Below are 17,641 nucleotides of genomic sequence, written 5' to 3'. Positions count from 1 at the left end.
ATTTTGAGGAGTAAATGTTGAAAAATGTATGTGTGTAAATATAGTATATAAATGTATATTTGGATCTGATGTGTTCTGGACTAAAACTGTAGTTTAATTCTTTTTAAAAACATTTTTAGATCCAGCAATACCACTCTTGGGGATATACCCAAAAGACTGTGACACAGGTTACTCCAGAGGCACCTGCACACCCATGTTTATTGCGGCACTATTCACAATAGCCAAGTTATGGAAACAGCCAAGATGCCCCAGCACTGACGAATGGATTAAGAAAATGTGGTATCTATACACAATGGAATTTTATGCAGCCATGAAGAAGAACGAAATGTTATCATTCGCTGGTAAATGGATGGAATTGGAGAACATCATTCTGAGTGAGGTTAGCTGGCCCAAAAGACCAAAAATCATATGTTCTCCCTCATATGTGGACATTAGATCAAGGGCAAACACAACAAGGGGATTGGACTTTGAGCACATGATAAAAGCGAGAGCACACAAGGGAGGGGTGAGGATAGGTAAGACACCTAAAAAACTAGCTAGCATTTGTTGCCCTTAATGCAGAGAAACTAAGGCAGATACCTTAAAAGCAACTGAGGCCAATAGGAAAAGGGGACCAGGAACTAGAGAAAAGGTGAGATCAAAAAGAATTAACCTAGAAGGTAACACACACGCACAGGAAATTAATGTGAGTCAATGCCCTGTATAGCTATCCTTATCTCAACCAGCAAAACCCCTTGCTCCTTTCTATTATTGCTTATACTCTCTCTACAACAAAATTAGAAATAAGGGCAAAATAGTTTCTGCCGGGTATTGAGGGGGTGGGGGGAAGAGGGAGGGGCGTGGAGTGGGTGGTAAGGGAGAGGGTGGGGGCAGGGGGGAGAAATGACCCAAGCCTTGTATGCACATATGAATAAAAAAAAACAAAATTTAAAAATAAAATAAAAACATTTTTATTTTTAATTAACACATAGTTAATGGCATATATTTATGAGGTACAGCATGACATTTCAATACAGACATACAATGTGCAATGATCACATCAGAATAATAGGCATATCACCTAGATATTTATCATGTCTCTTTGTTGGAAACATTCAAGCTATTGTGACTTTAATTCTAACATGGATGGTAGATATATTATTAATAAGCAAATATAATGTACCATAGATTAATTTGAGTCTATTAGAACTATACAATGACTAATTTACAACCCAGTAGACATATGTGAACTTTCTAAATAGCCTTGAATAATTCACAGAGATCATAAAAAGTAAGGATGGAAATCTGCAAACCATGATTTTTGACAATTTTTGACAATTTTTTCACAAACTACAAATAGGTAACCCCCATATGGGAAAACAGAAAGCATATATGATATTCCATAGAGCCATGTTCTCTCAATGCATAAATTCTTTTTGAGAGTGAGCCAAGCATCAGAATAGTGTAACCTACTCCAAAATATGTCACTACTCATATTGCAGACACTGGTGGGACAAATTTTGTCAATCTTAGATTTGCAAGAGACACTAGGAAAGTTGGTGACCAATGCCCTTGTTTTAAAGGTTTGGAAATTAAGTCAAAGAGAGGAAATTATATATATGTAGTAGCTAAAATACAAATAGTAGCCAAATATCCCTGCCCATAATCTGAAGCTCATTCCATAAATTCACACTGCATTTGAATTAAACATTTACTCTGACAATCTAACACATTAGGTACTACATAAATGTATTAAATACAAACAAAAACACAATCTGTTCTGAAAATTCTTCCTCCAAGATGGATAAAGAAAACTGAGAAAAACTGAGGAATTTCCTTTTCTCTGCCATCCTTTGTGCTTGAAAGAGAGGTGATAGGGGAAAGGAAAAATGTCTTATTCCCTGAATTAAACAGGTAAAATTTAAAACACAAAAGACCCTATAGAAATTGAAGCTAGATACAGAGAACCAGTATCACATAACGAGTAGTAACTGGTTCTTCCTCATAAAATAAAATATGATCTTTAATATTCTAAGTGAGAAAATTGTCAATAAAAACTGAATTAGAAAATGAGATGACTTAAACTTCCACGAGTGCCAGTTCTCTCTGTCTGTCTCTCTCTTTCTCTCTCTCTCTCTCTCTCTCTCTCTCTCACATACACACAGACACACACACACACACACACACACACACACACACACACACATTGTGAAGTACTTACTGAGCTGTAGAGATAGCCTTCACCATTCATGGCCACATAGAGGCTGGCTTTCACCCCTTGGATGGCCACCACACGCAGGCCCACAGGAATTAGATTGAAGAGGGCTAAAGGGGAAAAAATAACAGAGGAAAGGATTAGTGATTTTTTAAATAAATTGCCTTGCTTCTTACAATGATTCTCTTCAGTATTAAAAACCTATTAATTGAAATGAGGTTGGGGAAGAAAGAGAGAGAGAGAGAGAGATGGTATAAAAACAAGGAGAACTGGTTTGCTCTCCTTGTCTCTGCACCATCACTAATCACCCATGTAACCTCAAGTGAGTTACATAACACATCTGGAATAAAAAGGCTAGATTAGAAGGTTTCTAAGGTGCCCACTTGGATCTGAAAGTGAAAATCACTGCTCATCAAAATGAACATGTATTCAAAGGTATAAGATGATTTTACAAACAAATAATATCAGTGAAAATAGCCTCTATAGTAGAAACAAACTTGTATTCAAAAGTAACAGTAAAATACAATCTTTAAAACATGACAGAATTTCTCATTTTCAATTGTGTTGCTGTAGTCCTGAACATCATCTTGAACACAAATGAGAAATGTAAAAATCACAGATGTGTGGGTAGCAAAACTGGGGGCAGGGGAGAACTTTGGCTTGGTATCTCAAATTTTGCATGTAAATGAAGATAGACACATAAATGGATAGATGGTTTATAGACAGTTTAACCTACGATAGATATACTTCATATCCAAGGGAAAATATACATGCATAAAGACATTAAACGTGAGGCTGGTAAATTTAGAATCATATCATCTGTGAATAATCTGATAATTTGCATCTTCCTTCCCTATTTGCCTTATTGATCAGGCTAAGAATTCCAGCACTATATTGAATATGAGTGAGGAGAGTGGACACTCTTGTGTCATTCCTGACTTTAGAGGAAACAGTTTCAGTTTTTCTCCATTTAATATGATGTGGACTATAAGTTTGTTATATATAGCCTTTATAATGTTGAGGTACATTCCTTCTATTCCTACTTTCTTCAGAGCTTTTATCATGAAAGTGTGTTGAATTTTGTCAGACTTATTCTGCATCAATTGAGATGATCACGTGATTTTTAGCCTTCTTTCTGTTGATGTGCTGTACTACACTTGCTGATTTACATATGTTGAACCATCTCTAGAATGAAAATGCCTTGATCATGATGCGCAGTTTTTGAAATGTGTTGTTGAATTTGGTTTGCAAGAAACTTATTGCAAATTTTGCATATATGTTCAATAAGGAGATTGGTCTATAATTCTTTTTATTTGTTAGTGTGTATCCTTGTCCAGCTTTGGAATGTGTATTATACTGGCTTCATAAAATGAGTTTGGTAGTGTTCCTTCCTTTTCTATTTACTGGAATAGTTTGAGGAGTGTTGGTATTAGTTCTTTTTAAAAGGTCTGATAGAATTCACCAGTGAGTCTATTGGGTACTGGCCTTTTCTGTGTTGGAAGGCTCTTTATTATTGCTTTAATCTCATTGCTTTATATAATTCTACTTAATTTATATCCTCTTAGCTCAATTTTTGTAGGACAAATTATCTAGAAATTTGTCCATTTCTTCTACATTTTTCCAGCTTGTTTGAACATAGGTTTTCAAAGTATTCCATCATGATTCTCTGAAATTCATTGTTATTTGTTGTAATATCCCCCTTTTCACTTCTTATTTTATTAATTTGGGTCTTTTCCCTCCTGCTTTTAGTCAGCTTGACTAAAGGTTTATCACTCTTATTTACCTTTACAAAGACCCAACTTTTTGTCTCATTGATTCTTTGTGTAGTTTTTGTCTCTATTTAATCATTTTCTGTCCTAATCTTTATTATTTATTTCTGTCTAATTTTGGAGTTAGGTGATATGATTCTATGCTTAAAAGACTTCAAAATTTCACCATAAAAATTTTTGTCAACATAGCAGGATACAAAATTGGCATAAAAAACTAGTAGCTTTTCTATAAACCAACAATGAACAGGCTGAGAAAGAAATCACGAAAACAATCCCATTCACAATATCCTCAAAAAAATACATTGGTATAAACTTAACTGAGGAAATGAAAAACTATAATAAAAACCACAAAACCTTGAAGAAATTGAAGAAGATGCCAGAAGATGCAAAGATGTCCCATGTTCATGGATTGGCCACAATTAATATTGTGCAAACAGCAATCTATAGAGTCAATGCAATTCCCATCAAAACACTTTTAGATAAATAGAAAAAAATCAATTCTAAACTTCACATGGAAGAATAAAAGAGACTGAATATGAAAAAGAAATCCTGAGAAGAAAGAGCAATGCTGCATCTATCACAACACTAGTCTTCAAATTATACTACCGAACCATAGTACCTAAACCAGCATGATGCTGTCACAAAAACAGACATAAAGACCAATAGAACAGAAGACCCAGAAATCAAACTACACAATTACAATCATTTGATCTTTGACAAAGGAGCCAAAGACATACACTGGAGAAAAGACAGCCTCTTCAACAAACAGAGCTGGGAAAACTGCTATCTATATGTAGAAGACTAAAACTAGACCCGATCTCTCACCCCATACAAAAATCAACTCCAAATGGAGTCAGACCTGAAACACTGAAACCACTATAGGGAAAATTCTGGAAGATATAGGCATAGGTAACTGTTTTCTGTATAGAATGCCAATTGCCCAGAAGATAAAAGTAAGAATTTATCAGTGGGACTGCATCAAATTTAAAAATTTCTGCACATCAAAAGAAACAGTTACCAGAATCAAGAGACAACCTACAGAATGGGGGAAAACCTTTGCCAGCTATTCGAAAAATAAGGGATTAATATCCAGAATATTTAAAGAGTACAAAAACTAAACAGCAGAAGAACAAAAAATCCAATTAATAAGCGGGCAAATAAACTGAATGGATACTTCTCAAAGGAAGAAATATAAATGTCTAATAAATACCTGAAGCAATGTTCAACATCCTTACAGCTACCATAAAGGAAATGAAAATCAAAACTACACTAAGATTCCACCTCACCCCAGTAAGATTGTCCATTATCAAGAAAGCAAGCAACAACAAATGCTGGTGAGGCTGCAGGGACAAAGGAACTCTCATACACTGTTAGTAGGATATACACTAGCACACTACTATAGAAATCAGTATGGAGGATCCTCAAAAAAACTAAAAATAGACCTACTTTAAGATCCCATCACATGAAAATCAATATACAAGAAAGATACCTGCATACCCATGTTTATTGTGGCAGCTCTTCACAATAGCTAAACTGTGGAATTAGTCAAGGTACCCAATGGATAAAGAAAATATTAGACAGATAGATGTTAGATAGATAGCCAGATAGATAGATGATAGATAGATATTATTATATAAGCATATATGTATCTATATACCATAGAATATTACCCCAGCCATAAAGAAATATGAAATTATGTCATTTGCTGGGAAATGAATGAAAATCGAGATCATCTTGTTGAGTGAGATAAGCCAAGCTCAAAAGATTAAATATTGCATGTTCTTCCTCATTTGTGGAATCTAGACCTAAAATGATTGTGATGATTATGATGAGTGTATTGGAGGGACAATCTTGGGGGGATCAGTGGGAGGGGGAGAGGCAAAAGAAAGGATACTGAGGGGTGAAGCGGGTGGAAGTTCACTACATGTATACACATGAAGACAGCATAATGAAACCCACCAAATGCTCTTTGAAAGAGAGAAAAGAGGGAGAGGGAAAATGGTAATAAAATGGAAGGGGTGAACTTGTTCAAAGTGCACTGTACCCATGTACAGAATTTCACAATCCATCCCCTAGTATTATTAATGTATGACAAATCAAAAATTAAAAAGAAAATAAATCAAAATTAAGTTGGCAAATTTAGTTCAGCATCTTAAAATTAATTGGGAATATGCTTATAGTCTACATGTTTGAGTCTCACATAACTCTAAACACTCAGCAGTTGCTATGTCCACTCAGAGAAAAAAATTCACACTAGAAAAGAAGATTATTTTGTTTGATTCTTATAACAATGTATTATCATGAATTACATATCTCTGGAGCTGTTCGAGTTACTTTTGACTACAAAACAAGGATAAGTGAAAACATTATCTCTACCCTGCAAAAATTTATAACACATATGGGAGCAAACCCCATCACAGAGCCAAGCTCTGTAGACAGCATTATAAACATGAATTAAATATCCCACGACTGTATGCATCAGAGAATATCTCTGCAGATCACCTTAATAGTCTCACTTAGTTAGAAGTCCTTATCTACCTTTTGTACTGATAAAATTCCCATCTGTTTTGGTCCTTTCAATTTTTTATATAAGATACACATAAATTAACCCACAGCTGCAACCTAGGTTCTCTCAACTTGATTTAACAAGCTACACATACAGAGCACATACAGAGAAACACACACAGTATATGGTTTTCAGTCAAGTGTTCAATTCAGTTACAGTGGATCAAGCCTTGGGCCACAAGTCTAGAGTAGCAAGTTTAAATTCCTAGCTAGTGACACTGGCTCAGTCTTCTTGCCTCTTTGAACCTGTTTCCTCGTTTGTTATGAAAGTTCAGAGTAAATTTTAGTAGTTGCATAAAGGTAATTGTTGGCTCAATTTGGATATGAACTAGTTTTGGAGGTGGGGTTTGTTTTGTTTTGTTTTGTTTTGAATTAGAGTAATAATCACCTTTGTTACATAAACTAAGAATGGTGGACAACTTACTTGTCTTTCCAGACATTGACCTTCCTCAGAATTTCAATTCCATGCTCTTCAGTACTAGCACATAGCTCTCTGCTCAGCCACACTGGCAATACAATGCAGGCATGAAATTTGCCCTGCTGGCACTGCTCCTCAGGAGAATGGTGATTTGGGCATTCTTTATCCTATCATCTTGTTTCTTCTGAATATCTTTGATCATTTCTGTTGTTGTTTAAAATCTCTTCCTTCTCAGGAGTCAAATTGGCCCCCTCCTTACAGCCCTTAGTCAGTGTATAGTGGCACTCCTACCGGTCAGTATGGTGTGCTGTTGAGGAGCACCATGCAGTTCTTCACCAGGATCTTAATGCAGACCAGCTCGTTACTGGATGTATATAAACAGTATCAATAAACCTTGTTTTGTAAGTAAGACACATAAAGTACCAGGAAAAGTTCCCTATATCCAGCTTCTGAGCCTGGTACTTCTTATTGCCTCCAGGAATCCAGACTGGTGTATATGTGGTATATCCAATGTTAAAGTTGACTGCAGGGCATCCCAGCTCATTTTTACCCTTCTTATGGTAGGGCTTTCTCTTGCCCCTAGTTTTCTGGCACTTATGCCAGTTATCCCAAGAAATGCCTATATTTGGGTGCAGGAACAGAAGCTTGACTCAATGGTGGCCCTCCCACTACAGATCCCTTGCACCAGGCAGTCTGCATGCTCAACGCTACAAAGTTGGCTTCCCCATTGCACAGACCTGAGTCTGTAGCACCAATAAGGTGGCATCACACACTTGTAGCCGGCCTGGACTCCCTTCCTGAACTGGTTTTAGTTCATCCTGGATTCATACCATTGCCCTTGTGTTACTGGAATTGCTTAAGAAATACAAGACCTTAAAGTCTAGTTGGGGAAAAAAACTAAGGCATATGGAATAACCTGGTACAATGTATAATTTGTTTCTATAATTAAATGTAATATATGCATTCTATATATATTCTGTATGATACAGACGTTCAGGGAAGTGGAAGAACTGTGTAGCCTAAAGTCTTCAGGAAATGCTTTCAACAGAATATGGGACCCAAGTTGATGCTTAGAGAAGGGGCGGAAGTTGAATGTGCAGAGGACATTTTAATGGAACAGGAAGTTAGGTGATTTTGCAAATTCCTGTTTCCACGCAAGAAGGGAATGGTAGTTTGGAAGATGTAATTCACACTGTGGAGAAATGAGAAAGAAAAACATATAGATAAAATAAGGACAAATAACAGAGATCCTACTCCTTTGACCTTAGAGTTAAACTTTCCCAAATGGGCAAGATGTGAGACATGTAAAGACTGGAGCAGCAACAACAGTAAAAGAATGTGAGAAATTTGAAAATGGCACAGTTCCTAAACCAACCACTCAGTTAAATGCCTTTGAACTATTCCTTTAATTTCCTTGCCTTACTTTCCTTATCTGTAACATGAACATGAAAATTTACTGCACAAAATCCATAGAAGAAATAAATGTACTATCAAGTTCATGAAAGTATTTTTACAAGCAGAGTTGTGTCCATTCTAAGAGTTACTTATCATTGTCCAGTGCTTCTCATTAGCAAAAAAAGATTACCATAGGACTGATGTAAAAACTGACATATTTCCTCAGTAATGTATTTTTAGTTTATATTCAGCACCTTGCTTAATGTTTATTCAGCACTTTATGTTTGTGCAAAATTTAATTTTCAAGGTGCTGATAAAATCATCAATTGCATTTGTTCTTGAACTGTAAGTGCTATGAAAAATTTAGGATGGAATGAAGATAACCTTAATTTTAGAAGAACAAATAGATTCAGAGAGATAACTCGAGTAAAAATGCCTCTGAATAAAGGTCTTCTGGCTCTCTAATATGGTCATCTGTCTAAGATAGCATACTTCCTCTTTGTCTCCTTTTTGGTTGAGTTCTTATCTTTTCACAAACTAATAAATGATTCAGTTACGGTTCCTACACATCCTATGGCTAGAGATATCTATGATGGACTCAATATTAGCCAATGAGATATAGTATATGGATCTTTATGAGTTTAAAGACCCCTTCCTTAAAAACAGCTTGTAGGTGTCCTTTGTTCCTCTACTCAACCTCTTGCCGTATTGCAGTTTCTATAGGAATGTGGCACCTGGATTATCACAGACTATGAAAACAAGGGCTACTCAGCTACAAGTGAGTTGAAAGTAGCTGAGTCCCCAAGAGTTTTGTGAAGAGTGGCAGCAGTCCAGCATTCAGTTATTAGATCTGGCTTTTATGAGAGAAAATAAGCCCTTGTTATTTTAGTGTGTGCAATGCAGAACCATCCTAATCCTGATGGAGCTGGATAATGAAAGCAGAACCAATATTCGTGATACAAATTAAATGCAAGGTACTTACATATTGCAAATAAAAACAACTAATGGAAAATATCAAGTTCAATGATAATTCTTATGAAAAAGAATATAGAAATTCAAACTGTGCATAATGACTTTCTAAAGTTATTTTTTCCCAGCAAAAACTGCTAGGAACATTGGTTCACATAGCTGAAACACAAGTGAAAAGCAACTCTAAAGCTTTTCCTATGTGAGGAATTTAAGAAAATTGCTCTTCATGGACAAAACCAAGAAAACTGTGCAAAAGTTTTATGTAAACTTCAACATTATAATGGTTTCACATGATATGCTCTCAGAGACCTTCCAAATTTATCTATTTTTTTAATTGTTGTGCTAGGTGGGGGTATATTGTGGCATTTACAAAAGTTCTTATAATATATCAAATATATCATTCTTGAATTCATCCCCTCCACCATTTTCCTTTATCCTTTCCACCCTCCATTCCAGGAATAGTTTCAACAGACATCATTTTTCCATTTACACACATCGTACACAGTACTGGGACCATATTCAGCCTCCTTCACCATTTTCTCACCTTCTTCCCCCTCCCACTGGTAACAATCCCATTTAAGTTTTTTTTTTAAATCACTAAACAATTTGAAATGAGACTTTGTAGTACCAAGAGCTAAAGGCTATTCTCTAAGGGGGTGTCTCTCATTTCAGCTAGTGACAAATGACCTACTCTTACATCTTCTTTGTTTTCACTGCAACACTGTCTGTCCTTAGAAGCCCTTCACACTCAGTAAGACTTCCTCCTGAGATGGTCTTTCTTTTCAGAATGAAATAGCCTGTCTCAACTAATAGTCACTGAGCTATTTGACTTCACACCCCTCCTCAGATCCCTTGCATCTACTCATTCCATTCCCCCACTCATAACCCCTCCACAGTGTCCTTTACTACCTGGCACCAACCCACATTTCCAACTTATCACCTGTCACCCATTCCATCTACCACAAGAAGCAAAACAGAGCTTTTTTGCCATTTCCCAAGTTTGCCATTGACTTTTAACCAGGCTGGATTTTGTCCTCTGTCTCTTTCTGGAAAGCCCATCTTCCCACTTAAAAATTTGGCTAACTCTTTTCATCATTTAAGGCCTACTTCCTTATTTAGTTCCCCAACAAGTCTTGCACAAACCTGGCAGAGATAGTAATTCCCTTTCCAGAACTGATCATTTCACTTGCATACCTCCACACTGGCACTAAAATATATCATTGGAGTTATTCATTTACATATCTGTGTCCAGCCCTAGGATGAAGCTCTTAAGGGTAGTTTCTGTAATATCTAGCCCAGCTACATATACACAGATTATATTCACAAGCTGTTATTAATTACAGGACTCATAAAAGGACACATTGTTTCCAATAATGTATGTGTTCTTATTGTAATAAAAGTAGTTTTTATAAAGCTTTTCAGCCAGACAAAGTTATGTATAGTTACATCATAGTTCTGTACATGGCACTAGGCACTCAAATATGTTTATTTAGAGCTTCTTGAATGTCACCTTTATCCTCCTGCCATCAAATCCCTAAGTTTTCATGCTTTGTTCCCTCTGCTTGAGATGCCATTCTCCTCATATTTTCACACTGAAACACCTGCCATGCTTGAAACGACATATCAAACACCAAGTTCTCTTGTGTCTCAGCTTTTCTCATCATGGATCAGAACTATATTTATCATAATTTATAATTATCTTCCTTTTAAAATCTCTCCTAACCATTACTAGATGGTAAGTGATCCAAACCAAGGATCATATCTAAACCACATTTCTACAATAGGTGAGGTAGAGGAGAGCTGGAGAAATGCATAGCAGCGTTTACATTCAGGATTGCAGTAAACATCTGCTGAAAAAAGATTACAGTTATATGCCAAGTAGAATCTAAATATCTAACACACAAGGCTCTTCTAAATTTCACCCTTTCCAATAGTACCTCCTCCTTCTAAAAAATTTTGTGAAATCAACTTTTACATTTTCAAAAATGAAATAATAGAGTTGGTGCTCTTAATAAACACAAACCGAACTCCATCATGGGACCACATGGGGAAAGAGTCTGAAAAAAAAGGTAGTGAGGGGAAAGAGTAGCCTCTTAGAATTCAAAAGAATCCACATTCTAAAGAAAGAATCAGACTAGTATCTTACACCACACACAAAAATCAAGTGAAAATGAATTAAATTCTTAAACACAAGACCTGAAACTATAAAACCTCTAGAAGAAAAAAAAAAGAGGAAAAACTTCTTGAAATTTGTCTTGGCAATGATTTCTTGTATATGACACCAAAAGCAGAAGCAACAAAAGCAAAACAGACAAGTGGGACCACATGAAACTAAAAAGCTTCTGCACAGCAAAGGAAACAATCAACAAGAAGAAAACAAACTACAGAATGAGAGAAAATATCTACAAATCATATGTGAATAAAGATTAATATCCAAAATATATAAGGAACTCCTACAACTCAATTCCAACAACAATAATAATAATAACTCAATTCAAAAGTGGGAAAAAGGCCTGAATAGACATTTCTGTAAAGAAGCTATGGTCAACAGGCATACAAAAAGATGGTCATAATTATGACCTATTATAAAATATAAATGGTTGACTTTGATTAATTATGGTTCAGGAAAAATTAATTATTTTTCTGTATTTTTTCAGAAAATGTATTATAAAATTATTGTCACATAAAAATATATCCAAACACTATCTGCACAAAATAATGGAAAATAAATGTATAGACTTGTAACGTTTAAGTAATTAACTAAATATTTTCTATTTTCCAGTATTTTATAATCTTTGTGATAGTTTTTGGCTTTTTAAAATTTATTCTCTTATGGTTTATTATCCAAGTCTAAATAGTCACGTTAGTATATAATTTTGATTTTTATTGTTATTTTTTCAGGGGGTGCCCCAAATCATATGAGATTTAAGACCTACAAAAACCTAAGTCAGGCTCAAATAGAAAGAAAAAGAGAAAAGTAACAAAAGAAAAAGGAAAACTAGAGATTATATTCTTGAATACCTACTATTTTTAAGGCATCTTGCTGGGGATCTTAATATACAAAATATCATTATATTGTAAACTCTGTATTTGACTACCTGGTTTTGTTTCAGGGTAATCTAAAAACATACCTTCTTTTGGTGTGTGTGGGGGGAATGGTACAAAATGAATAAAAAAGAAATGAAAAGTGACATTTTAAACAATGTTGTAACACTCTTGATTTCAGCCAACTGAACTCTCATACAGAACTTTGAAAACATCTCTAAAGTCTTCCTGATTTGGAAGCCATTTATTCTTTGTATAAATGTCTTCTGAGCACTCACTATATGCCAAATGTCAAGCGTGTGCTAGGAAAGGGTAGTGACACAACCAGATGTGACCACTGTTAAATACACTTCCATGTGTCAGTTCTTCTGAGCCTCCACTATTCTGTGCACAAGTTGAAGGCACTGAAAATTTTTTTTATTATTCAGGTTGCCTTTCATGGGATCTTGGTCTGAAAAGCTGTTATTAAATATTTGCTGAATAAATGAATGGGCTTCTCTTTAAGCTTGCTTGTTTATAGTTTTTGAGGTCATATTTCCATAAGTGAACATGTTAAAAAAATTGAAGATAATATTTATTACACATAAAATGTATTCAAATATGGAATCTAAAAGAAAATCCATATGGTCTGTGATGGCAGAAACATAGGATAAATGGGGCTCTTGTGTGATGATGGGATGTGTGTGTGTGTGTATGCTTGTACAGAGGTTTGAAAATGGAAGTAATATAAAGGAAGGGCAGTTTGGGAAATCTGTTACAACTAAGACATTAGACATTTTGTCAAATGATGTTGAACAGATAAAAATACTTCGTGGATTGCTATGTTCATTCCAACTTAATTTCTATCTATTTATTATCCACACTAGATATTCCAGTGACAAAAATGTAATAATCTATCCAAAACACATGAAAAACAAAACAATAGGTCTGCCAATGTTGCAAAGAAGAAAGAAAAAGCAGAAGAGAGGAAGAAAGAGGGAGGGAAAAGCTCATTACAAACTTGTCTTTGGAAGATGTAAATCCAATATATTACCATGTAACATCTAAGGACAGATTCCTTATTGTTTGTAATGAAGAACAGGTGTAAAAGAGTACAGTTATATTTTAAATTCTGGGTTTATTTTTTGAGTAGAAATGAAAAATTCATCATATGACCCACTAAAAACCCAACTGGAACACATCAAGAGAGATAAAGATATGAAGATACTTGGTTTATAATTTGTACACTTTTAATGTCAGATTCCCTTGAAAATTTAATATCATTCTCACATAAATACAGATATTTTTAAAGTATGAATAACATCCTATGATATCAAATCTGAGCATATAATCAGGTTAACAGGTTATTTTCTCCTATGATTCTATAGTCTCATGTAAAAATATTTGTATTATTTATGATAATATTTGAAGGCCACCCAATTGGTTTTTCCCTTAGTCATGAAATTAATATTTATCACTTCCTAAAGTCAATTTCACACCCTTCCCATTCTCAACAAGAAAACATTATTAATAAATATTCAGCAAACCAGAAGATTGTCTAAGCTCTCAAGTCCTCCAACACAAAAGTAGTTATATAAATTATGGTAGAATGCAATGTTCATCCAGGCAAATTGATTATTCATTCATCCCAATTCCACCGCATTCCATACACAGCACTTATCATAATCATACTGCCTTTTCATATTTATGCATTTGCCTGAGTCCTCCTGCAAACCCTGCAAACTAGAAAGTCTTCAAGGGTATTAAGTAGACAAATCACTCATTTGCCTATGACCTTCCAGGAAAGTTATCATTTTGCTCAATCTAAATTTGCATGGAGGATAATTTTGTGTATTTATAAATGATGAATTCAATTTCTCAGATGAAACATTTTGGTTGCAATTTTCTAAGAAAAACAAGCACTAAATATGTTTAATTTTGGAGGGCGTTTTTTTGCATCCAGTGTGCACTGCACAATAACAATTGTTGTTACTGGTTTTCACTCTCTAAAACAGCATTTCTTACAGAAATTAAGGGGAAGATATGGTTGGCCTTATAAATTTAGTTTTCAAGTCAAGGGAACAAGACTAGGATGAGGGCTGACTTTAGTCCAGAAGACACAATTTTATGTCATGGGCACTAGTTCTAAAACTTAACAGCTTTGCAACCTTAGTGATTAGGAATTATCTAATCTCCTTGAGTATTTCTTTGCTGTGGAGGCTTCATGGAGATCAAATAAGATAACAAAATCATAAAAAAAAACACGACTTAAGCTATCAAAGTAAAATACTAAGCATCACTGTTGGTGGTGGTACTTATTTTTTGTTGCTACTATTGTTATGTCTCCAAATTTAGCAGGGAAAGTGATCATTATCCCAAGTTTCAACTCAAATTTATTAAAATGTAATAGGGGAAGAAAAGAGAATATATTTCATCTTCTATTATTGAAGACCCAGTAAGCCCAAACAACTGTACATTTAACATAAAACAAGAATGTAATATAAGAACGTAAAGATCAGCATACTTTAAGCTATGTTGTCTCAGTGCTTTTAGTCTGATCCCCTCCTTTATAAACAATGGTCTCATAATTCCACTTGCTGATTTAGTTTCCCCACTGAATTTCCTGATTTATGGAACTGATTAGTGGTTTGGGACTTAGAGAATAATCTTTTTCTTTAAAGCACTGGCTGGCAACACACGTTGTGAATTTTCTGCATGGTGAAAATTAGCAGCACACTAATCCCCCTCTTTGACAAAAGCTAGTAGCTGTGTTAGAAGTCCTGCCATTAGCTTTTAATCCAAACAATACTATATAACATTGCCTATGACACTTCAGCAGTGTTTTTAAAACTTGCATAATTAACAAGTCAATTCAATGTGAGTCTTTTTTCCCCTTTAGAATGAAAAATGAAGCACATCATTACTGATAATGGAAGCAAATGCCTGTCATCACTCATCCTCTGCAGCCAATTTGTCTTACAGGGAAGACGTCTCATGGCCTGTTTGGAGAATTCAATGAACAGCACAGGTGTCAGTCCATAAGATCAATGAGCAAAAAAAAACATTCTCCAAGAAAACTTTGTGGGTTTTGAAACTTCTAGATTTGTATCTTCCACAAATATTCCATCAAACACTGTGTTTCCAATATTTTTTTTTATTCATATGTGCATACAAGGCTTGGGTCATTTCTCCCCCCTGCCCCCACCCCCTCCCTTACCACCCACTCCGCCCCCTCCCTCTCCCCCGCCCAATACCTGGCAGAAACTATTTTGCCCTTATTTCTAATTTTGTTGTAGAAAGAGTATAAGCAATAATAGGAAGGAACAAGGGTTTTTGCTGGTTGAGATAAGGATAGCTATACAGGGCATTGACTCACATTGATTTCCTGTGCGTGGGTGTTACCTTCTAGGTTAATTCTTTTATTAATACTATAGCCAATTAAGTTTATTTGTTAATTCAGCACATATATTCCAGACTTTGGGCTAGCACTCCTAATACAGTGGTGAAAAAGACAGACATGACACTTAGCATCATAGTAGTTAAAATCTAAAATGGAAAAAAAAATAATTCTGCATGTGTACTATATATCCATCTTTACAGGTCAGAGACCTGAAGTACAAAGATGTGGTTCTCCCAGGGTCATAAAATCAGCCAGTAGAAGAGCTAAGAGGTGAACCTAAGTTCTGGTGGCTAGAATGTTATATTATATTCTGTCTCTTAAATAAAAGAGAAATTTGAGTAATCACATTGTGAAGACAATGAGAAAAAAATAAAACCATAACAAGGGAATCTGGAAGCCTTGAAGTTTCAGCCACCTGAAACATTCCACCCAAAAATCACAAAATACTTTAGTTCATAAATACAATTATACACTGACAATACAAGCAAACTTATTGGAGACTTATTGTATAGGCTCAACAAGAACAACTCTGCACTCACTATCATTTATTATGAAACAAGAATATATACCTGCAACATTAAAAAAATAGTAAGTGGATCTATACAAATAAGGATAATGTAAGAATTATATTAGAAAAATTAAGATAGAAAAGAATTTGAAAAACAAGATGATGATTTATTCCTTATTATTATCTACTTTTAAATCTCTCCTTCAACACATCTCTCTTATAAATTCCAATTTTATTTTTCCAAAGCATCACATTTTATCCACCACTGAATTGCAACTGCTCAGTAACTTCATCGATTCTCAATTTCCTAGGTATAAACTCCTCTAAATGCTATTCAAGGCACTCTGAAACATGGCCCTGCAACACTTCCACATAATCTCTTCCCAAACTAGTCAGATCATTTTTCCCCAACATGGCAGGAGTTTTCTGCATGATGTGATTTTTTTTTTCTGCCTCCTTATCTGGAATCCAATTCTCCTAATCTTAGCTTACGTATCTTGCTTCTATTCGTCAAGATTCAATTAAAAAACAAACTTTGATGAACACTGGCTTTGGGGATCTCTGAAATCTGGTGATTCGTCTGATCATCTGGTAGTACCAGAGACACAATGCATTAATTTTGTTTTATATAAAAGTCCAACTTCCTCTTTTGCTCCAGGAACAGACAGAAGGCAGGTATTGTATAAAATTCATTTTTGCAACACAGTAACTCAAATACAGTTGGCCCTTAATTTGTTGGTGTTAATAAAAATGAAGCATGCAAAATATAGCTATGTGTGAAAGTCCAGTCATTTTGTTGCAGCTGCCTGAAACAGTTCCTGAAGAAGGAATTTGAAGCCAGACAACGAGTATGGTGAGAACTTAGAAATATCAGCTGTGGATATAGGAAGGTACACTTGTGCCATTGACTTGTCATCTCCATCTTGAGAGCTTGTTTTTCAGTAGACTATCACAAAAAATTCCAGGACAGAACAAAATGGTTTGCACTACACTTTAAAACAAATATCTTATTGTATAACTTCATCCCAAAGTTTTAAAAATGCAAATGTCAAAGGCATATCTGAATATTGCATAAATAATTTAGTTCAATGGTTCACAGACTTTGCCACTTATCCCATAATTCTGGGTAGTTTATAAAAATTCTGATGCCCAGGTCACAACCATACTAATTAAAAGAAAGACTTTGGATTAAATATCAACATTTATTTTCAACTCTCAGATGATTTCAATGTGTGGGATTGTTACAAGGCAATATCCTATTCAAGAGCTGAGGATAGTTCAAGCAGTCTCCCAGGTGATGCTGATGCTTCACAAGACTTACCATTCAGTGGACCAACCCTTGTCAATCAAAGTTGTCAGCATCTGTATCACTTGGAATTTTTGGAGAGGAAGAATCTCA

General features: G+C 35.1%; 1 protein-coding gene, 1 non-coding gene and 1 pseudogene across 6 annotated transcripts in view; all 3 read right to left on the bottom strand.

Moving 5' to 3' along the window:
* Positions 1 to 17,641, bottom strand: part of Fgf12 (fibroblast growth factor 12) — a 556,448-nt gene that overhangs the window by 175,706 nt on the left and 363,101 nt on the right. For all 5 annotated transcript variants that reach the window (XM_074073517.1, XM_074073519.1, XM_074073516.1 and 2 more), the window contains one exon: positions 2,201 to 2,304. In XM_074073517.1, the coding sequence (XP_073929618.1) occupies positions 2,201 to 2,304 (104 nt within the window). The remainder of the gene's footprint in view (positions 1 to 2,200; positions 2,305 to 17,641) is intronic.
* LOC141423154 (small ribosomal subunit protein eS8-like) lies at positions 6,634 to 9,846 on the bottom strand (annotated as a pseudogene).
* LOC141423698 (small nucleolar RNA SNORD55/SNORD39) lies at positions 7,641 to 7,720 on the bottom strand. The gene has a single exon (XR_012448522.1). It is a non-coding gene; the product is annotated as a small nucleolar RNA SNORD55/SNORD39 (small nucleolar RNA).

This window comes from Castor canadensis, chromosome 5 (assembly GCF_047511655.1).
Source record: "Castor canadensis chromosome 5, mCasCan1.hap1v2, whole genome shotgun sequence".
Classification (NCBI taxonomy): Eukaryota; Metazoa; Chordata; class Mammalia; order Rodentia; family Castoridae; genus Castor; species Castor canadensis.
The sequence above is the reverse complement of the archived record's forward strand: the minus strand, read 5'-3'. Positions and strand labels throughout refer to the sequence as shown.